Raw genomic sequence first — 23,196 nt, 5'->3', positions numbered from 1 at the left:
AGTTAAAATAATATTTTAAGATTTACTTTTGTTTTATTTCACTGTAACATAATAATAATAATAATAATAATAATAATAATAATAATAATAATAATACAGTCTATAGTGTGTTTAATTGGGCCAACGTGGACAACTAGTAACACAGATTCGCTGAAATAACCTCAAAAAAATATATAATTATAAACAAAATACACAGTTCAGGCATTTCATAATTGAACTAGCATTAAAAGCCAAGCAATATTTGCCTTTGATTTAGAAATGACTTTTATATGAAGGTCCACGCTTTGACATATAGTTGCGAAAGTGTCAGGCTTAATCAAAAGTTTGTATTATTGACCTGCTTTAAAGAACTGTGGATTTGAACATAAACGCTTTACAAAAACGCAGTAATAAAGTTAAAATAATATTTTAAGATTTACTTTTGTTTTATTTCACTGTAACATAATAATAATAATAATAATAATAATAATAATAATAATAATACAGTCTATAGTGTGTTTAATTGGGAATAGTGCCAGTAGATGGCGATAGTTGTCTATGTTGCAAAATTAATCACATTTTGAACTAATTTCTAGTCTAGATGTTCTTTATAGTACACAAATATGTATAAAATGATTAAAAATAGGATTAGAGACTTATACATTTGTTGGAAAAAGGTTTGCAAATTCTTTATGTAAATCACCTAAGACATGACCATGTAATGTAATCTACATTCAAGCAGCACTAAATGTTGTCTAAAGACAAACTTATTTAACACATTCTGCAATCTCTTTATAAAAAAGAAACCATTTAATTTGTCTATTTGTTTTTTGCTAAACCTGTAAGACTCTCACAGAGTAAATATACAATTGTACTACATGTAGTCAAACATTAATACATGAAATAACTGAAATAAAGTCAACATTTGGTGTGAGACAACCCTTTGCTTTAAAAAGATAGTAGTTTCCGGTATAATGAGTGCAGTTTTATAAGGAAATGAGCTGGAGGTTTTACTGAGCATCTTCCAAAACCAGCCACGGTTCTTCTGGACACTTTGACTGTCAGCCTTGCTTCTTAATTTTGCACCAAAACCCAGTAGCCTTCATTATCGAGCCATCCATTCCATCCATCCATTATCTATAACTGCTTATCCTGTGCAGGGTCACAGGCAAGCTGGAGCCTATCCCAGCTGACCAGGGGCGTAGCACCAAATTCTGGGCCCTATGCACAAGCAGTGGCCATCCCCCCCCAAAAAAAAAAGCTTAGCAGTTAACAATGCTGAAATTATCTAACAACAAGGGCGTACTACCAGTCCAGTCAGTTATGTAGCCACACATTAATCTAAAAACTCATCTCATCTTATTCATTATCTCTAGCCGCTTTATCCTTCTACAGGGTCGCAGGCAAGCTGGAGCCTATCCCAGCTGACTACGGGCGAAAGGCGGGGTACACCCTGGATAAGTCGCCAGGTCATCACAGGGCCGACACATAGACACAGACAACCATTCACGGTCAATTTAGAGTCACCAGTTAACCTAACCTGCATGTCTTTGGACTGTGGGGGAAACCGGAGCACCCGGAGGAAACCCACGCGGACACGGGGAGAACATGCAAACTCCACACAGAAAGGCCCTTGCCGGCCCCGGGGCTCGAACCCAGGACCTTCTTGCTGTGAGGCGACAGCGCTAACCACTACACCACCGTGCCGCCCTCTAAAAACTCTTAAATGAATAAAAAGCCCTAATCACGCAATACTATATGTAGGACAGACACTATATGTAGGCTAGGACACACAATTCAATCCATTAGTCAAATGATTTATTTACCCAAAACATTACATTTACATTAGTTAGCAACATATATTGTGATCTTTAAATGGTATTGATATTTAAAGGAAAATAAAATTACAGACTCCTCAAGGGCCCTCCCCCCACTTGGGGCCCTGGTAACTCAGTCCCCCTTTTCCCCCCACTACGACGCCCCTGCAGCTGACTATGGGCGAAAGGCGGGGTACACCCTGGACAAGTCGCCAGATCATCACAGAGCTGACACATAGAGACAAACAACCATTCACACCTACGCTCAATTTAGAGTCACCAGTTAACCTAACCTGCATGTCTTTGGACTGTGGGGGAAACCGGAGCACCCAGAGGAAACCCACGTGGACACAGGGAGAACATGCAAACTCCGCACAGAAAGGCCCTCACCGGCCACGGGGCTCGAACCCAGACCTTCTTGCTGTGAGGTGACAGCGCTAACCACTACACCACTGTGCCGCCAGCCTTCATTATGTTTTGTTTTTTTCATCTGAAAAGTGGTTTCTTATGGAATATGCTGCTCAGATAAAACTTTTTTTTTTCTGTAACATTTAATTTTGTGCTGGAAAAAATAAACCTTTGGAACACTGAAATGTTTTTGTACTGACTCAGTAATGTCGAAGTCATAAAATAGAAATCAATAAAGTTTGTGTGAAAAAAATTAGGGTATCGAAGACTTTTTCGCAGTGCTGTGTATGTATTATATTATACATTTTTCTCAAAATAGAGTCCTGGATTTTGTCAACGACAGGATGACTGTGGAAATCATGTGTTATAAGCCATGGCCTGAAGGTTAGGGTAGTATCTCACTGGGCTGCGACAGCCTGCGACTAGTTGGAGACACAGCAATTGCGATAAAATATGTAAATTAGCGACAATTTTCACTTGGAATCACACTGAATTGATATTCGCATATTTTATCGCAATTGTGTCGCAGGCTGTCACAGTTCAGTGAGATACACTCGCACTTCCTGTCTCACGGAAACTGACTTGAGAAGGGTTCGTGACGGCTTTGCGACATCAGCGACGCATTTGCCGCTATTTTGAGAGAAATTTTGTCGCACGAATTTTTTGAACATGTTCAAAATTTCATCGACGAAGGGGCGACACTTTGCGACTCATGCGAGGAAATTGAGAAACCCCGCGAATGTTTGAAAACACTTTTGAAACTCTCTCGCGAATGATGTTCGCAATTTGTCGCAGCCCAGTGAGATACTGGCTTTAGAGAAACGCCTTGAGCCCAAAGCGTTACGGTTCGATTCCTGGGACTGGCAGGAAAAATGTGAGGGGAGTTTAGTGAATGAACAGCACTTTCCCCTCCCTCTGTATCATGGCTGAAGTGCCCTTGAGCAAGGCACCTAACCCCTGACTGCTCCCTGAGTGCTGTAGCATAGCTGCCCACTGCTCTGGGTATATGTGTGCGCTTATTGCTCACTTGTGTGTGTGTTCACTGCTTCAGATGGGTTAAATGCAGAGGACAAATTTCACTGTGCTTAAGTGTACATGTGACAAATAAAGCCTTCTTCTTCTTACTTTGGCTTATTTTAGTTTTAAGTCTCATATACTGCTTTCTTGAATAATGAGAATGTCTGTCTGTAAAATGATGGTAATGGAAAACTTCCTAAAACACCAGTGTGTGAATGTATATATGTTAATGTCAAGTCAAGTCAAGTTTATTTGTATAGCGCTTTTAACAATAGACATTGTCGCAAAGCAGCTTTACAGAATTGGAATGACTTTAAACATGAGCTAATTTTATCCCTAATCTATCCCCAATGAGCAAGCCTGTGGCGACGGTGGTGAGGAAAAACTCCCTCAGACGACATGAGATAGAAACCTCGAGAGGAACCAGACTCAAAAGGGAACCCATCCTCATTTGAGTGTGTGGCAGCGGGGGCGTGGTCTAGCATCGGTCTGTGACAGGAGGGCGGAGTCGGGGAAGTTAAGTGGCAGAATCACTACACCTGTTGTTAATTGATGTGTTTGTGTGTCTTCCCAGTGACCGCGCCCTTCTTAAGGAGAGAGAGTGAGAGCAGAGGGACTCTCTCCACAACCAGACGGCTGATGTGTGTGCGTGTGTCTGAGTGCGTGTTTGCAACTGAAAAGTGCAAATAAAAGAGAGTTTTGTTAAAACAGTTCTGTCCTGCCGTCCCTCTGTGCTCCACCCACCTACATGGACTGTTACAGTGGTGCCGAAACCCGGGACTCGAGCACAGAAGACAACAGCCCCATGGAGTCCTCCACCTTCGCCGACCTGATCCACGCCCTCGCCACGGCCCAACAGAGCCAGCACCAGGCGCTGCTCGCCCTCCGAAAGGAGCAAGAACAACGGTTCGAGGCCCTGGTGCTGGCGCAACAGGAAGAATGCCTCGGGGTCGTCCTGCGGGCCCATCTTCGTGAGGGTGAGGGGGGAAGGGCCCGCGGCGGTGGAGATGGTGGACCCCGCCGACGCGAGGAGGTGCCGGAACGCCCGACGATCTTCCTGTTGCGCCAGCACCAGGGCCTCGAACCGTTGTTCTTGCTCCTTTCGGAGGGCGAGCAGCGCCTGGTGCTGGCTCTGTTGGGCCGTGGCGAGGGCGTGGATCAGGTCGGCGAAGGTGGAGGACTCCATGGGGCTGTTGTCTTCTGTGCTCGAGTCCCAGGTTTCGGCACCACTGTAACAGTCCATGTAGGTGGGTGGAGCACAGAAGGACGGCAGGACAGAACTGTTTTAACAAAACTCTCTTTTATTTGCACTTTTCAGTTGCAAACACACATCAGCCGTCTGGTTGTGGAGAGAGTCCCTCTGCTCTCACTCTCTCTCCTTAAGAAGGGCGCGGTCACTGGGAAGACACACAAACACATCAATTAACAACAGGTGTAGTGATTCTGCCACTTAACTTCCCCGACTCCGCCCTCCTGTCACAGACCGATGCTAGACCACGCCCCTGCTGCCACAGAGTGATAACAGACAACATGATTATAACATTTTTTAACAGCTTTAACATGTTTTGTTGATGTTATAACTCTTCATTGATGGAAACTTGAGTGCAAAACTGTTCATGACAACTGCAGTCCTAAAGTTAGCAAGTCAACTGTAGTCCTCAGCCATAAAAGCATTACTGTAATTGTCCAGAGCGTCTTCCAAGTGTGACTTTCAACTGCCCATATTATATGGGGCCGTCCTCCACAGGAGCGATGCGATGAGACTCCAGCCAGACGTAGGGCACCGGGATGGATCAGGCAGGTCCGAGGAGCAGAAGTGGTCAACATCTTGATCTCAGGATTGACATGTAACTCAGAAGGACAGACAGAGTGCGGGGAGGAGAGAAAAGAGAAAGAGAGAGAAAACACAGGTTGTTAGGTATGCCCAATGTCACCTGATGAGTAAGAACGGTATAGATGTGTGTTTTAGGAACTTCTAAATGCCCTTCTATAAACCTCAATGCATCATGGCTCCAATAAAAACACTAGCCAGACTGCATATTTGCATATTTGCCTAATGTGCTTGATATTTGAATAGTTGGATCATTGGGTCATACATACACCTCATACATCATGGCATTTTGCATCTTCTTCTTTTGGCTGCTCCCGATTAGGGGTCGCCACAGCGGATCTTTCGTCTCCATTGCTCCCTGTCTTCAGCATCCTTCTCTACCACACCTGCCACTTTCATGTCCTCTCTCACCACATCCATGTATCTCCTCTTTGGCCTTCCTCGTTTTCGTGTGCCTGGCAGCTCCATCCTCAACATTCTCCTTCCAACATGCTCTGCATCTCTTTTCAGGATGTGCCCATACCATCTCAGTCTCATCTCTCTTAGCTTCATTCCCAAGCTCTCCACATGTGCTGTCCCTCTGATGTGCTCGTTCCTTATCCTGTCCAGCCTCATCACTCCCATCGCAAACCTTAACATCCTCAACTCCACCACCTCCAACTTTGCCTCCTGTTTCTTCGTTAAGGGTACGGTCTCCAATCCATACATCACAGCTGGTCTCACTACTGTCTTCTACATCTTACCTTTCACTTTTGCTGGGACTTTCCTATCACAAATGACTCCTGAAATCCTTCTCCAACTGCTCAACCCTGCCTGCACTCGCTTTCTCACCTCACTATCGCAGCCCCCGTTTTCCTGCACAGTTGACCCCAGGTACTTGAATTCACCAATTTTTTTTTACATCTACTCCTTGCATCACTCTCATCCCCATTCTCATTGACGCACATGTATTCTGTTTTGCTATTGCTCACCTTCATTCCTCTTCGTTCCAATGCATACCTCCATCTCTCCAAACCCAGCTCAACTTCCTTTCTACTTTCACCACATATCACAATATCATCAGCAAACATCATGTTCCATGGTGACTCTTGCCTCACTTCGTTCATCAAGCTATCCATCACCATGGCAAACAAGAAAGGACTCAAAGCAGATCCTTGATGAAGTCCCACCTTCACCTTGAACCATTCAGTCGTTCCAACTACACACCTCACTGCTGTTTCACTGTTCTCATACATGTCTTGCACCACTCTAATGTCAAGTCAAGTCAAGTTTGTTTGTATAGCACTTTTAACAATAGACATTGTCCCAAAGCAGCTTTACAGAATCTGAATGACCCAAGACATGAGACAATTTTATCCCTAATCTATCCCCAATGAGCAAGCCTGTGGCAATGGTGGCAAGGAAAAACTCCCTCAGACGACATGAGGAAGAAACCTCAAGAGGAACCAGACTCAAAAGGGAACCCATCCTCATTTGGGCAAAAAAAGACAACGTGACGATAACATTAACAGTTTTAACATGAAGTCTGTTTCGTTGATGTTATAACTCTTCATTGATGGAAACTTGAGTGCAAAACTGTTCATGACAACTGCAGTCCTAAAGTTAGCAAGTCAACTGTAGCCATAAAAACATTACTGTAAGTGTCCAGAGCGTCTTCCAAGCGTGACTTTCGACTGTCCATATAGGGCCGTCCTCAACAGGAGTGATGTAATGAGACTCCAACCAGACATAAGGCATCAGAATGGATCAGGCATGTCCGAGGACCAGAAAAGGTCAGCATGTTTTGGGCGGCACGATGGTGTAAGTGGTTAGCACGGTTGCCTCACAGCAAGAAGGTTCTGGGTTTGAGCACAGCGGCCACGAGGGCCTTTCTGTGTGGAGTTTGCATGTTCTCCCCGTGTCCGCGTGGGTTTCCTCCGGGTGCTCCGGTTTCCCCCACAGTCCAAAGACATGCAGGTTAGGTTAACTGGTGACTCTAAATTGAGCGTAGGTGTGAATGTGAGTGTGAATGGTTGTCTGTGTCTATGTGTCAGCCCTGTGATGACCTGGCGACTTGTCCAGGGTGTACCCCGCCTTTCACCCGTAGTCAGCTGGGATAGGCTCCAGCTTGCCTGCAACCCTATAGGACAGGATAAAGCGGCTAGAGATGATGAGAGGAGATGAGATGAGATGAGATGAGATGAGATCTCTCAGCACTCTATCAAACACACAATGTAGCTTTCTCTGGCCTTCCCTGTACTTGTCCATTAGGGCATTTTGCACATTTTGTTGAATCTCTGGCTGGAAACAAACAAACAAACAAACAAACAAACAAGGCAGTATGGTGGTGTAGTGGTTAGCACGGTCGCCAGTTTATGCAGTTAGGTTGATGTGGGGCGGCCTTGAGCAAGGTACCTAACCCCTGACTGCTCCCTGGGCGCTCTGGTGTGGCTGCCCACTGCTGTGTGTGTGTGTGTGTGTGTTCACTGCTTCAGATGGGTTAAATCTCATTTCATCTCATTATCTCTAGCCGCTTTATCCTTCTACAGGGTCGCAGGCAAGCTGGAGCCTATCCCAGCTGACTACGGGCAAAAGGCGGGGTACACCCTGGACAAGTCGCCAGGTCATCACAGGGCTGACACATAGACACAGACAACCATTCACACTCACATTCACACCTACGGTCAATTTAGAGTCACCAGTCAACCTAACCTGCATGTCTTTGGACTGTGGGGGAAACCGGAGCACCCGGAGGAAACCCACGGGGACACGGGGAGAACATGCAAACTCCACACAGAAAGGCCCTCGCCGGCCACGGGGCTCGAACCCAGGACCTTCTTGCTGTGAGGCGACAGCGCTAACCACTACACCACCGTGCCGCCCATGGGTTAAATGCAAAGGATGAATTGAAGTATGCATGTGACAAATAAAGGTTTCTTTTAAAGGGTTGTTTTACAATCAGGGTACGCAAGCTAAAAATCACATTTAACACTTATTATCTTCAATATCAAAAGGCTTGACTAAATGAACTTGGTTGTTTATTGTCGCCCTGTGATCGCTCTATTTACCATGCAAAAAAAAATTTGGTGATAACGTTATTTTTGGTGAATGTATGGCAATATATGTCATATTTAGCAAAATTACTCGTGTCATTTAGAAAAAGTGCTTTTTTGACCACAGGTAGCTCCAAAAGGGATGCACTTAAATCATTCTTTATACCATAAAACACATATTTGGTTCCATATCACTGGAAACATAGTTAAGTTTTAATGTTGAATGCCAGTAAGTTTTTGATCAAGTTAGTATGTAATTGTGTCAAAAAAATGTCCTCTCCGAGACAGCTAATTTTTTCAATAAAATGATTATTTTCATCCTAAAATGTGGTCAAGATATTGGGACATAAATATTAGAGACAACTAACACAAAGCTTACAGCCTTATATTTAAAAGCACTATGGAAGTAGTGGATTCTGAATTGTCAAAAAAAATTGTCCTCTCCGAGAATCACTTCATTTGTTTCTCCCAGCCCTGCTTAAAGCTACACTTAATCTTCTTTATCTTATAGCAGATTACACAAAACTACCATACACACACGTCAAAAAATTACCTGAAATCTGTTCTTTAACTTGTCCTTCACTTAAAAACTGGTACAAGAACCAGTTTGAATCAATTTGAATTTTGGACCCCTGTGACACAAACTTTGTACCCTGATTGTAAAACGACCCTTAAACAACAACAACAAAAAAAAACTATACAGTAGGGTGCATCAGTTGCCCTCACTTTCATAAAATCTGATGCATTTTTGTTTGGGTGTTCCTCATCTCATTATCTCTAGCCGCTTTATCCTGTTCTACAGGGTCGCAGGCAAGCTGGAGCCTATCCCAGCTGACTACAGGCGAAAGGCGGGGTACACCCTGGACAAGTCGCCAGGTCATCACAGGGCTGACACATAGACACAGACAACCATTCACACTCACATTCACACCTACGGTCAATTTAGAGTTACCAGTTAACCTAACCTGCATGTCTTTGGACTGTGGGGGAAACCAGAGCACCCGGAGGAAACCCACGCGGACAACATGCAAACTCCGCACAGAAAGGCCCTCACCGGCCACGGGGCTCGAACCCAGGACCTTCTTGCTGTGAGGCGACAGCGCTAACCACTACACCACCATGCTGCCCTGGGTGTTCCTTTTCACCAATAAAGACATCCTGTAAAATTTTTTGTCCATATTCAAAAGTGTAATGGTGGCACCATGAGGTTCATTTTTTTTTTTTGTCAAAAAACGCTTATTTTATGTTTTCGTGCAAGATTTGAATCACAATGTTGGACTCCATTTATTGATTTCTTGTGACCCAGAGATCATGTTAAGAACCTTTGCAAGGGATTGAGAAGCATTAATGTGATTCATAATACATTTGTATTGTTTAAAAGTAGTTGAACAATGATTCAATGAACAGCTAAAACTCAAACTGTGCTCGATAATATATTTACAATATGTACTAAAAATGTGTATCTAAGATATTTGGTATACTCTATAAGGTGCCATCATAAAAAGTGATTGAAATTTTGTCATAAAAGTCATAAAATAGCAGCTTTTTCCATAACTTTGAGCTCCTGGTGCCGCCATTAAACTTTTGAATTTTGTCAAAATATTTCACCCAGTGTGTTTTCTTACCAAAAGGAACATAAAAACAAAAATGCATCATGATCATGAACTCGGATATGCTCTGACTTTATAGTCTATTTATTTTACTATTTTACTAATTTATAATGTGCAGTACTTTATAAGATGACTCTCTATGCAATACTTTTATAATGTGCAATTCCACACTCCATAATGTGAAACGCAACACATTCACCTCAAGTCTGTGCACCTTACCTTACCTTGCAATACTTCATAATGTGTAATATTTTATCTTATAATGTGACTCTCTCGTGCAATAATTTATAATGTGACTGTCTCTGTGCAATACTTTATATGTGCAATACCTCACTTCATAATGTGTAACACAACACATACACCTCAGACTGTGCACCTTACCCCCCCCTTACACCCCCCTTTTTTTTCTCCCCCCTTCCTCTCTCTCTCTCTACACGCTGTTTGCACTGTTATTGGAGATGTTTTAATCTCATTGTACATCAGTGGCGGCTGCTGGTTTTTAAAACAGGGGAAGCCCATTTTACGCATTCATCGTAAAACCTGTAGGCCGGATCCCAAAGCATAGAAAGGTGTGCCCCATTAGCATAGTGAACTAGACAACCCTACCTAGTGGCAGAAAGTATTTTTGCTTGTACATTTCATGTTATAGTCTGGCTTGCCAGGCTAGTGCCTCATATCCTTAATCAAAAATATCAAACATCCAAAAATCACTGGCTATTCAACGAAGAGCCTTGAACATCATACCCTGATATGCAACACAGAGTCTTTAACACAACACCCAGCTGTGCAACACATCCTTGAACATCTTCTGCAACACAGTCTGGAAATTCATAACCAGGTAGGCTATGCAACACACAGAACCTTGAATATTATACCCAGGTAACACAGAGCCCACCAGTCTCTTAACGTTACTGAACAATATACACACTTCAGATTCATGAACATGAACACTATTTATACACAAATTCTGCCCTCCGCTCCTTTTCCAGAAAATGGTCTGTGACCCTGTCATACTAGCTGGTTGTGCTTTCCAGAGACTTCACCAATTTCTGTTAGCAGCTAGCACTGCAGATCCCAATAAGGCTCAAGCTAGCCTACAACCAGATTGAACTACAAATGAAATAAACGAGTGAATTCACGAATGATCAAACTGATAGAATGGATGAAAGTTAACGGAACACAACGAGTAATATTTACATTTATTTACAGAGTAATGTACAGAGACATCAATGAGAAGAACCGTTTATATGAAAAGAAATTCGGACAGCACTTTGGCACACGACTACACTTTCTCAACATCCGCTAGGGACTGACTGATCATACTTCCGTGTTCCTCGCCAAAGTACCGCCCTCCTCATGTCTTTCAAACACTACCTCCAATAATCCTTTATCAGCCCGGCTTCTTGTCCCTCCCACTGTCTCGTTTAGTCCCAGAGAAGCCCGGCTTCCCTGGAAGTGACGATTTTGTTGATTTTAACCAATAACAACTAGCCGAAATTGGCTGTTCAGAGCCGTCTCGTAGACTGCAACGGATACCCGGCTGCCAGTCAGTGTTGCCAGATACTGCTGACGTTTTCCATCCCAAAATATGTTCAAAACCCGCCAAAATGCACTTAAAACCGCCATAGGCGGTCTTTCCATTGGGCAAAGTCGGGCAATTGCCCTGAGCCTCGTCCAATCAGGGGCCTCGTCGTCGCGTTACGGTATTCCTGTTTTCCTGCATGCTATACATCATCATTTACTATGTAATAATTCATTGTGATTATACATATTTTCCACTCGACATGAACCACATTGCTACGAAAATAATAAAAGCAATAAAGCATGATTCACGTGTAATCCTACAGCTAGATTCACAAACAAAACCACCAGTATGTGACGTGATGTCCCGCACAGCTATCTGGCTTTGCTCTTTCTCAGAGCCGTAGTGTCTGAAGTAACCTAGGCAACGACGCGAGCGGGCTGAATACATGCACCACCATCTAGCTCTAGCTGCAGAGCCCTCGTAAAATTTTTTGTTGAAGTAAAATCAGAATGAAACGATTTCTAAGTGGCAGTGAGAAAAGGAAGAGGAAAAAGGATAGCGAGCAGTTTGTTGAAAAGCTACCGAAATTAACAACCTTCTTCCACGCAAGTTCTTCCACCGAAGAAGAACCCAGGGCCAGCACATCTAATGAGCTGGGTTTTGCCAACAGCAATGCTAGCTGCAGTGGTAGTCGTAGAGATATCGATATTATACCACCAGCATCACAAATTAACTCGTCTCGCAACGAGCATGAACCAGACTGATAGATGGGCACACCGACAGCAGCGCACATAGACAGACAGGCACACACACACTCTCCTCTACTGACACACACACACACACACACAGCTTATATTCAGATATTCAGTTATCTTTATTGGTTTTTTTTCAATCATTTCCATGTGTTCACAATAAATATTGTTCGTCAGTACGTATGATTCATCATCTCATTATTATTACAGGTGTATGGGTTGGGGTTGGGGGGGGGGCCTCCAAATTGTCCTTTGCCCAGAGCCTCAGATTTCCTAAAACCGCCCCTGACCGCCCAATCTGGCAACACTGCTGCCAGTCCATAGAGCCCATTGAAATAAGAAACCCTTACAAAAATTAACCATGGTTTTACTATGAAAACTAACCATGGTTTTACCATGGTTTATAGTTATTCATGGTTTTCATGGTTTTTTGGGTAACTATGAAAGCCATGGTGCATTTTACCTCAATGTTCACTTAAATTTTTAGGTTCTAAGTAAATGTTAATGTATCTGGGTTGTTAATCGAGATCCTTCTCTACAGCATTGACTGTTGGACGAAAGCATGGTAATACTAGTTAGTGCATCCTTTTAAAAACCATACTATCCCTTTTTAATCTAATTTCGTAGTTACTATGACCTATTACACATACAACTATGATGCTACCACAGCTACTGCAGTACTATGGATAAACCACAGTAATGCTATGGTTGGTTCATAGTACTTAGAATCACCATGAAATACCATAGTAGAACCATGGTTACTACCATGGATGAACCATAGTAATACTATGGTTGGTTCATAGTACTTAGAATCACCATGAAATACCATGGTAGAATCATGGTTACTACATAAAAACCATGGTAAAACCATAGTAAACCATGGTAGATTTTCATAAGGGAAGGTTACAGCCTGGCAGCAAAGGTGATTCTCATAGCGAACTGCAAGTTCGTCAGACATCACTCAAATAAGTTACAGGATAGTTATGAACATAAATACAATCTTGAGCATATATTATGTTATGCAAGTTATTGTTTTAATGATAATTCAAGTCGTAGACGCCGCAGTTTGGGGAGAGAATTTTAGGGGAAGCTCGGCTTCCCTTGTTGTCTCTGAGAAATCGCCCCTGTTGTACATGTGTATAGTGACAATAAAGGTATTCTATTCTATTCTATTCTATTCACGGGCGCAGATAGAGGGGGGGACGGGGGGATTCGTCCCACCCAGATTTAAATTCACCTCGTTCGGTCCCCCCCACTTATAGGGAGGAAAAAACGTCTATGCTGTCTTTCTTTGCATAAGGCAAACCTCACGGAAAAATCAAAAGACTAATTACCATTCGGTTTATTGAGGTGCACAGCAGTACATACATAGTTGCAACTGCGCAGACTGCACAGGTTGCGAGCTCGAGCTTGGTTGCTATGGTTACAAGTTTGACAGGCATATCGGGGACAGCTCCTCCTAGTTCAGGACCCCAACACGGCATGATGAAGGGTGCCAAAAGGCAGAAAACGATTGCATCGTTTAAAAAAAAAAACGACTAAGTAAACTGTGCCTTACTTTATCATATCACCTTGCAATTTTTTGATAGTCTGTTCAAAGTAATGTCGTAGTGAAAGTAAAATCGTACGGAGTAGAGATGCCTTTCTGGTAGCCTCCTTCTTTCGGTGGTAGCCTGTAGATACAGTGCTCAGGAGGCAGTTTTAATGTTTAATCTGGCGTTCCCTGCCATAATTTCAGCGAGCATATTGTTTCATAAGGAAACTTTGCGAAGAGTTGTTGACTGACTGCCGCTCACGCAACACACAGGCATAGTTAGAAAGTCAGGATGCACTGGTTTACACTTTACACACACACACGTAGCCCAGCCTCTCGCTATGTTTAACAGTTGGAACTTAGCGGTTTTAAAACTAATTTTGCAGTTTTGCAATTTCTGTGCATGATGATAATGTGTAAACTTTGGATTTCCATAGGCTATGTTAAAATGTTATCATTGTCCTGGCCTGCAGGTAGTTCCTGGTGATGGCAGTGAGGGAGGTGAAATAACATGCATACACACTACCGTTCAAAAGTTTGGGGTCTCCCAGACAATTTTGTGTTTTCCATGAAAAGTCACACTTTTATTTACCACCATAAGTTGTAAAATGAATAGAAAATATAGTCGAGACATTTTTCTGGCCATTTTGAGCATTTAATCGACCCCACAAATGTGAAACCCAATCTGCTCACAGGAAGGTCAGTTTTATAGCTTCTCTAAAGAGCTCAACTGTTTTCAGCTGTGCTAACATGATTGTACAAGGGGTTTCTAATCATCCATTAGCCTTCTGAGGCAATGAGCAAACACATTGTACCATTAGAACACTGGAGTGAGAGTTGCTGGAAATGGGCCTCTATACACCTATGGAGATATTGCACCAAAAACCAGCTAGAATAGTCATTTACCACATTAGCAATGTATAGAGTGGATTTCTGATTAGTTTAAAGTGATCTTCATTGAAAAGAACAGTGCTTTTCTTTCAAAAATAAGGACATTTCAAAGTGACCCCAAACTTTTGAACGGTAGTGTGTATATATATATATATATATATATATATATATATATATATATACAAAATGGAATCATTTGCTGACAGCTCAGTCCCTCCCAGTTCAAAAATCCTATCTGCGCCCCTGATTCTATTCCATTCTATTCTATGATCGGAGGAACTTTTCATTTTTACGGGGCAACTGATGCACCCTACTATACAGCCTAAAACACCATGATTATGCATTTATTTGGTTCACGAGAACATCAAATTCTTTATTTTTATTTCAAAACACTGATTAGATGAGAAAGGTTACTGAGGTTTGACAGCTGGCGGCTCGGCGCATGCGCAGATCGAGCACACAGAGAGAGAGGAAGCGACACAGAAGAGAGAGAGAGAGAGTGAGCGCGCGCGCCAACAAGCAGCAGGAACACAACGGAAGAGAGCCGGATGCGCTCGCGCAGCTGATTTCTCCGTTCTGACACGATAATGTCCGCCTCAGCGTCGCTAGTTTTCCTCAGGTTTCCGTTCCCCGGGGCCTGAATGGCGTTGGTAACCGTCCAGAGGTCGCCTACTCCGAGCGCGACATCCAGCCCTTGCGTTTCGGTAAGTCTTTTCTGTCTTCCTGGCTCATTTCCGCTCTTTCTGCTTCTCTTCTTCTTCTTCTTCTCGACAGTCCATTATGTCTGAACAACGCGCATGCGCAAAGAAATATATATATATATATTGGTTTGGAATTACATTGTCGCTCTGATGTGAAGCTCGGCAGCATTTTACACATTACAGCGTTCTAAATCTGTCTGTTTATGCTTTTAAAGAGCAGCTTGACTGTCAGAGAGACACTAAAAACGGTCTTAAGCTTCATTAGAGGCAGTTTAATGTGTTAATGTCATCACACACTCCTGTAATTCTGTGTGTGAATGAGGTTTTAGCAGCTTTTACGTAAGACAACATGTCTGAGGAGAGCCGGTGTGTCCTGTGAGTCTTATTTAAAACACACAACATGAACAACACAGGTTCCTGTGAAAGACCGGGCCTGTAGACAGGCCTGTTTTATTCTGTAAATAACCCATAAAAATCATACCTACTTGGATAAACTGATGATAATGAGCACAAAGAGCAGTGTGAGGAAGGAGAGGAAGAGCTGAATGAAGTGAAAGACTTGGGAAGGAAATAGCTGAGCTGGTGACATGTTCATCTTCTACATCTTTATTAAATCCATGAAAGTCCTTCGACATCACACCGACCAACTGCGATATAAAACCAAGTAAAAACCACTGTCTGTACATACAAATTGTAAAAATCCATGCTATAAACAACCACAACTAAAAACAACAAGCCCCAGAACAACGACGACAAATTAATCCATTAAGTAACTTACTGAAGAGCGTCTCTAAAGAACTACTTTCATTTCAACTAGCGTCTAGACGGACGATTCCAAAGTCTCGGGGGGAAAAAAAGAAGAATGAAATAAAAATAAACACTCTTCGTAGCCTTGTATTGTTTCCTGTCCAGAGATGTTAGACAGCCGCTAGAGAACCTTCAGTGTCATGAGTTGGAGATATCAGTGTGGCCCACATTTCCTAATTAAAACTGAATGAGCGCACGGGCTGAAGTTCTCAGACTAAATGGAAAACAGGGAGGTTATACAAAATGCATGAATGAATCCATAGCTATTTCTGCCATAGTGTCGACACTGGGTTTGGCCTCACCGTCATAAACACTCAAATCCTTCTTCTTCAAAACAAAAATCAAATAAAAATGCACACACATCCAGAACCGAGAACAAAAAAAAAAAAATCTAATCCAGGGAAACAGATCGTACAAGCAAGAGGCCTGTCTTTTTGGTTGTTTTTATTTGTTTGTTTTAGTTAGTTTCTTTAGTATTGAGGTGATGAGTGGAGATCGCGTTATAAACTGCTAAAGTTAGTGTGTTTATTATTTATTATAGTTATAGAGTTATACAAAATGCACACTGTTTCTGCAGTCATGTTTATGGCAAATTTATCCTCGTGACAATAAACACTCTGTTTATGTTCCTCAAAAGCAATTTATAAATAAAGAGCTGATTTTTTTTTAATTAATTTTTTTAAAGAGGCCTTCCACTATGTTTCATTCGCTTATTCGGTTAATTAGCTAGTTTGTTTGTTTTTAAAGTTTTTAAAGGACCTGTCATTTTATTTCTGTTTCTTTGATGCATATATTTGTGTTTGTTTGTTTGTAACCCTAGTTTGTTTGCTTCTTTCTTTTTTTAATTAAGTCACTGATGGATTTTGCTGTCAGCTGCCAAAGTCGTTGCAGTGGTAGCTATTTATTAGTTATTATAAACAGTGGCGGCTCCTGAATATTTTTTCAGGGGGGGCAATTTTCTCCCGTTATGTCTACACGGACCATAAATGTCCACAGGACTGAAGTAAATTGACCTAGGTAGCAAGTCAATAGTCAACCAAACCCAGAAAAACACCACGGTGACTGGAGCCCTCAGTTTCGTCTTTGCCTCGTAGAGCTAACTCGAACACTCCACAAAATTTCACGCATTGGGTGAGCCGGTTTAATCATAGACATATAAACATAGACGCCGCATTGAGCTGGTGGCCCCGTTGCTGGGATACGTCAGAGCGTCTGCCATATTTGATGTGGCAAAGCTTCCCCGTAAACCAATGCAAGTAAATGGACTGAACTTCATAAAGCCCCTTTCTACAATAATATTTAACTCGATGCCTTTTATTCACCCATTAAGACACACACGTATATATTTGGGAAACAAACAGGCATCAAAACAACATATATAACTTTTAATGTGATGGTTATAAATAGTGTGCGAAATACCCTGTACACTGCAAACTAGCGACAGATCCGCGATAGATAGCTCAGGTAAGCTAATCAGTCAGCATACCGTAGCAAGCTACCAAAACCTGAGGCCACAATAACCAACCTACAAGACTGAATATGATAAATGATGGAAATAGTGGAAAAACTGGAAATAGTGAATGAAAATAAAAATGTACTGTTTTATTTATTGAGTCACCACACAGACCTACTCTCGTTGAATAAAGTGAGCTGAATGACCACCAAACTGAGTTCGGCCAGGTTCTAACGTCATACCAAAACAAAATACATCACTGATTCCTTCACATTCAGAAAGGTTAAAAACATTCATCATACGTTCAAAAACGTTCATCATAGTGTGGCACTGTATTCTCTAATTCTCACTGCTTATAACTCTACACCTACCCGGTGGAGATGAGCTGGGAAACTGAAGACTGAAGGAACAGCTCCCTCTCTGATCCTGACTGTCTGACCTGTTCTGTCAAAATCCTTCATATTAGCCACAAAGTCAGAAAAATCTGTTCGTAAAATTACATTATAATGACCAAATACACTGAAAAGTATTTTTCCAGTCTCACCTGTGAAAGGTAATCCCATGTGATCTCGTTTGGACGGTAAACTTGTTGGTACAGTTAAACGCAGCACATGAATGAGGCATCTTTATTCTCGGCTACTGTCTAGACGCTATACCAGAGACGGTTGAAGAATCTCCACTTTGCCACATCCGATATGGCGGCGAGGATGACGTATGATTCTACGCAGAATGCGGCGTCTATGTTTATATGTCTATGGGTTTAATATGTGCCTGTTCTTGCTCACCTCATCGTTGTGGCGGCGAACTGCTAGCCTGTAGCCCTCATCCGGTTGTGTAGCGATGTTCACTCTCCCAAAAGCCGAAAATTTCAGGCAGCTGCCCATGTGAATCTTTGATGACTCATGTTTTTTTATTTTCTCCAACAAATGATGCATGTCCGAAACTCCAGTGACCGTCCAAGCAGTGTTGTCCGTGGAGCCACCTCCAGGGTGGAAAAGTAAGCAGGGGGCGCAGAAAACCGCTGAGGCGTCCTCGCAGCCAGCTCGCCAGGATTTGCGCTGGGACCATGTTGAAGTAAAACCTCGAGTATATGATTCCCCCCCTTGTCGAAATTTGTTTTATGTTTAGATTTGGTCGAGGGGGGTCCAGCTTGTTTTGTTGCCAATTTAGCTCGATTTGATCGCTGACTAAATGGAACTTCTTTTAAGGACCGCACTGAATTGCTTTCCGCATCCATCTCACCTCAGAAACTGAGCGGATCGAACGCAACTTTGCCGCGCTTCGCAGTCACGTAAGCACGTTAGGGCACGCCCCCCCGGAACCCATAGAGATTGCATTGAAGTGTCAGTTAGGAGAAAAAAAAAATATTAACATGGGACTCTATCAGTGAACTCTTGGGCGATTTTCAGCGTGACTGAAATCGCCCCAAAAGGGGCGGTACTCTAGAAGCAAGACCACCCTGATTGGACAATGATACCCAGAGACAGATTAAAACGGCCTCGAGCAGCGCTGGTGAAAGTTTGTTTTAAAAAAAGGAAAAAAACTTTTTTTTTTTCGTTTTGGCAGTGCGTCGCCCAGTCGCCCTTATGCACCAGCCGCCCTTGATTATAAAGTTATAAAGGTAAATTAAGGGAAACGGACAGTGCTGGCAATCGGCCTGTCGTTTTATTTTGTGTGTTCGTTTTTGTTTCTTTCTTTCTGTAAACAGTTCGAGTAAGTAAGGAGACTGTCTTTTTCTTTCTTTCTTTCTTTCTTTCTTTCTTTCTTTCTTTCTTTCTTGTCAATTTTTCTTTTTCTTTCTTTCTTTCTTTCTTTCTTTCTTTCTTTCTTTCTTTCTTTCTTTCTTGTCAATTTTTCTTTCTTTCTTTCTTTCTTTCTTTCTTTCTTTCTTGTCAATTGTCTTCTTTCTTTCTTTCTTTCTTTCTTTCTTTCTTTCTTTCTTTCTTTCTTTCTTTCTTGTCAATTGTCTTCTTTCTTTCTTTCTTTCTTTCTTTCTTTCTTTCTTTCTTTCTTTCTTTCTTGTCAATTGTCTTCTTTCTTTCTTTCTTTCTTTCTTTCTTTCTTTCTTTCTTTCTTTCTTGTCAATTGTCTTCTTTCTTTCTTTCTTTCTTTCTTTCTTTCTTTCTTTCTTTCTTTCTTTCTTTCTTTCTTTCTTTCTTTCTTTCTTGTCAATTGTCTTCTTTCTTTCTTTCTTTCTTTCTTTCTTTCTTTCTTTCTTTCTTTCTTTCTTTCTTTCTTGTCAATTGTTCGTTCTTTCTTTCTTTCGAGGTCATCGATAGAGATCACTAACAACTGCCGAAATTGTTATAACCATTTCATTATATTGTAATTATGAGTTATGGAGGGTTTAGTTTCACAGCCGTAAACACTGACACCCCCCCTCCCCCCCACACACACACACACAAACGCACACAAAGTCTGATAATATGAAAATAAACACATCCGGGGAGACAGGTTGTATCAGTTAGGGAACTGTAACTATTTTTTTTTCTCTGTTTATGAAGTGATTAGTGGAGATTACTCTCATGTGAGAAGTTATTTAACTTGGTTATTATACAGTAGTAATATTCCTAACAGATTGGTTTCTTCAGGTTTAATCTGTTTAATCTATTTCAGTCGTTATAATATTCTTGAGAATCAGCAGTCTGAAATTTTTCTTCACTGGAACGTCAGATTTTTCACAAAGAGCGCAGAAATGTCCTGCTACACAAACCGACCGCGTTTCCAGGCTGGGGCGTGACGTCAGTGAGATGCTTTGGTTGTGAATTTGTCTGTCAGATTTTAACATAAAGCTGAGCGTTTCCTTTTTCATACCAAGCCTGGACTAAAAGTCGACTCTGTCCTGACTTTGGCCCAACCCTGGGAATGTGACATGATCTTTGCCTGATGCCCTAAACATGAATAATGAGTAGTGCTAAACCCATAAACTTTTATTTATTTAATTTTTTTATTACTCTCAGCTTTGTGTTACCTTTGTCACTTAGTGCTTTTTCCTGCACAAAACCGGAAGAGCACTTTGGGGTGTAGATTAATCCCAGAGTTTGACGACGTTTTAATAATGCAAAACACTGGGATTACTATAAACACTCAGATTGGAGTAAAACATCTGCAGCGAAGATTAATTGCAAAGGTTGACCAATTTCCATAATGCAAAGTACTAGGTTCAGTCTGGCACTGCTCGGTGCTCGAGGCAACGACATTTGTTCTTCCAGCAGCGAGGTGCATACGGTGTTTTTATTTATATATATATATATATATATATATATATATATATATATATATATATATAAACACTCAACAAACAGCATTCCAGGATCACAGGTCAGAGGGGGATTAGTATTACACTACTGGATCAATCTCAAAAATATTTACTAATATTCATTTACTGGTTATTTCAAACGCCATAAATCTATATGTCAGAGTTGGGTGATGTAAAGCACAGTATTTATCAACCAACTTTACAACCCATTTTCAAATTAGTGACTAAAACAAGAGTGAATTTGTGCACTTTAACCAGTGCGTATCTTTTTGACATCAAAAATTTTCATAAGAGACAAATCTGTAAAGTGTTTTATGTATTTTTAAAAAAACCCAAAGCAAATAAGCCCCGTTGATTGGAGACACCGATTGATCAAATCCCCTTCATCTATATGTTCCTGAAACTGCATGATATCACCTGTCATTAGAACATGCTGGCATTCTATCCACACTCACTGGATATGAGCAAGTAGCTCTGATTGGCTACTCTACTACTAGGATATCAGCTCATATACCGTCAGTAAAGAAAAACAAAATGGCGGTGCATGTTGCTGAACCAACCGAGGACGGAATAAAAACTCTACTCGAAAATAAAACCGTAAAAAATACAAAAAAAAAAAGAGCAGCAAAATATAGAATGAAAGTATTTCATGGTAAGAACGTACCTTTTCAAATTTTTTTAATTTTTCAAGAAAAATTGTCACATTTTTCACAAATTGCTCGTCATTTCGCAAGTTTGTTTACATTCGAAGCGGAAATGATTTTGTCGGATGTTTTGTGTAAAGTTTTTATTTATCAAATTTGCAATAAATAAATAAACATAAATAAAAACGCTCTGTTTCTCAAAATGCAGTGAATGTGGATAGAATCAAACAGTTATTCGACTCGATCTCGGTGCTACGTGCCTCATCGGCTATCAGCTCACGTACGACTCGATTTCGTAGAATAATTGTTAAATATATGGCACGAGCGACTTCCGGTAAACTCGTGCGCTCTGATTGGTTCCTTGGCAGGCAGTATTTTCCCGTAAAGTCCATGGACCATTACGGACTGTCTTCCCAAGTCGCCGGCTTTCAATGTTGCAAAAAACAAAACGACAAAAAAAGACGACCTGGAAATCAGAACGGAATCCAAAACAGCCAAAAGACAAACAAGTCAGCGAGTTATTCAAGAAATGAGCAATAAGAGCGTTCAGTAACCGCTAACAGAAATCCAGTTTTGAAAAGGCTAGCTGTTTATTCTGCATGCGTGAATCAACTAGGTTGCAAATATGACGTGACTGAAAGCAGCGTCACGCCTCGTTATAATGAGCGTCTATTTTAATCTTAGAAATAAAAAATGCCACATTATAGACTCCTGGTTAACCTCGCTTGCTCAGTCTTTACAGGAAAATATCAGACCGAGGTCTTTTTGTACGGACCGAGCCTCTGTACTGTCAAGACCTCGGTCTGATATTTTCCCGTAAAGACGGAGCAAATGAGGTTAATCAGGAGTTAGTAGGAATTAAGACGTGAAAAAACATAGTGGAAGAATTTACCAGGAACGGTTGAGATACGTACATGAAATGTCAAATAATAACAATGTGCAGCTAAATCTGATCTACAGGACGAGTCAAAAGTTTGGACACACCTCTAATTCAGTGGTTTTTCTTTGTTGTTATTATTAATTAAGCCACTTCTTCAAGTCTTAAAGTAATGATGGATGTCGTTTCTCTTTACTTAGTTGAGCGCTTGTTGACGTTACACTGTATGGATTACTACAGTTGTGGTGTGGAATAGGGCTATTTACTGTATTTTTATTATTTACTGTTTGATCTCAAACAGAATAAGAAGGCAAGAAACTCGTCTACTAATTAACTTTTGACGAGGCACGTGTTAATTGAAAAGCATTCCAGGTGACGACCTCATGAAGCTGGTTAAGATAAAGCCAGTAGTGTGCAAAGAGTCATCAAGGTAAATGCTGGATACGCTGAAGAATCTAAAATATCAAACATTTTGTTTTTTAACACTTTTCTTTTTTTTGGTTTACCACATAATTCCATAAAGAAGGTCCGGGTTCGAGCCCCGTGGCCGGCGAGGGCCTTTCCGTGTGGAGTTTGCATGTTCTCCCCGTGTCGGCGTGGGTTTCCTCCGGGTGCTCCGGTTTCCCCCACAGTCCAAAGACATGCAGGTTAGGTTAACTGGTGACTCTAAATTGAGCGTAGGTGTGAATGTGAGTGTGAATGGTTGTCTGTGTCTATGTGTCAGCCCTGTGATGACCTGGCGACTTGTCCAGGGTGTACCCCGCCTTTCGCCTGTAGTCAGCTGGGATAGGCTCCAGCTTGCCTACGACCCTGTAGAACAGGATAAAGCGGCTAGAGATAATGAGATGAGATGAGATGAGACATAATTCCATATATGTTCCAGATGTTGTTTCATAGTTTTGATGTAGAAAATAGTCAAAATATAGAAAATACTATGAATGAGTATGGGTGCACAAATTTTTGGATGGTACTGTATATAATGTATGCCAACTGACGAGAACGTTGATTTTTATTTGCTATAAAATGCTTACTTTTGGCAGATAAATTTGCAATAAAGTA

The 23,196-nt window shown here is 41.5% G+C and overlaps 1 protein-coding gene across 2 annotated transcripts in view; it reads left to right on the top strand.

The window, feature by feature from the left end:
- The first annotated feature begins 14,863 nt into the window (after positions 1–14,863).
- Positions 14,864–23,196, top strand: part of ssh2b (slingshot protein phosphatase 2b) — a 74,033-nt gene continuing 65,700 nt past the window's right edge. Inside the window, exon 1 of one of the 2 annotated variants that reach the window (XM_060936402.1) lies at positions 14,864–15,100. In XM_060936402.1, coding sequence (XP_060792385.1) covers positions 15,038–15,100 — 63 coding nt within the window. In that variant the 5' untranslated portion in view covers positions 14,864–15,037. The remainder of the gene's footprint in view (positions 15,101–23,196) is intronic. The other variant, XM_060936400.1, reaches the window with a different exon arrangement.

Source organism: Neoarius graeffei, chromosome 12 (assembly GCF_027579695.1).
Source record: "Neoarius graeffei isolate fNeoGra1 chromosome 12, fNeoGra1.pri, whole genome shotgun sequence".
NCBI lineage: Eukaryota > Metazoa > Chordata > Actinopteri > Siluriformes > Ariidae > Neoarius > Neoarius graeffei.
Note: the sequence above shows the minus strand (reverse complement) of the source record. Positions and strands in the feature narration are given on the sequence as shown.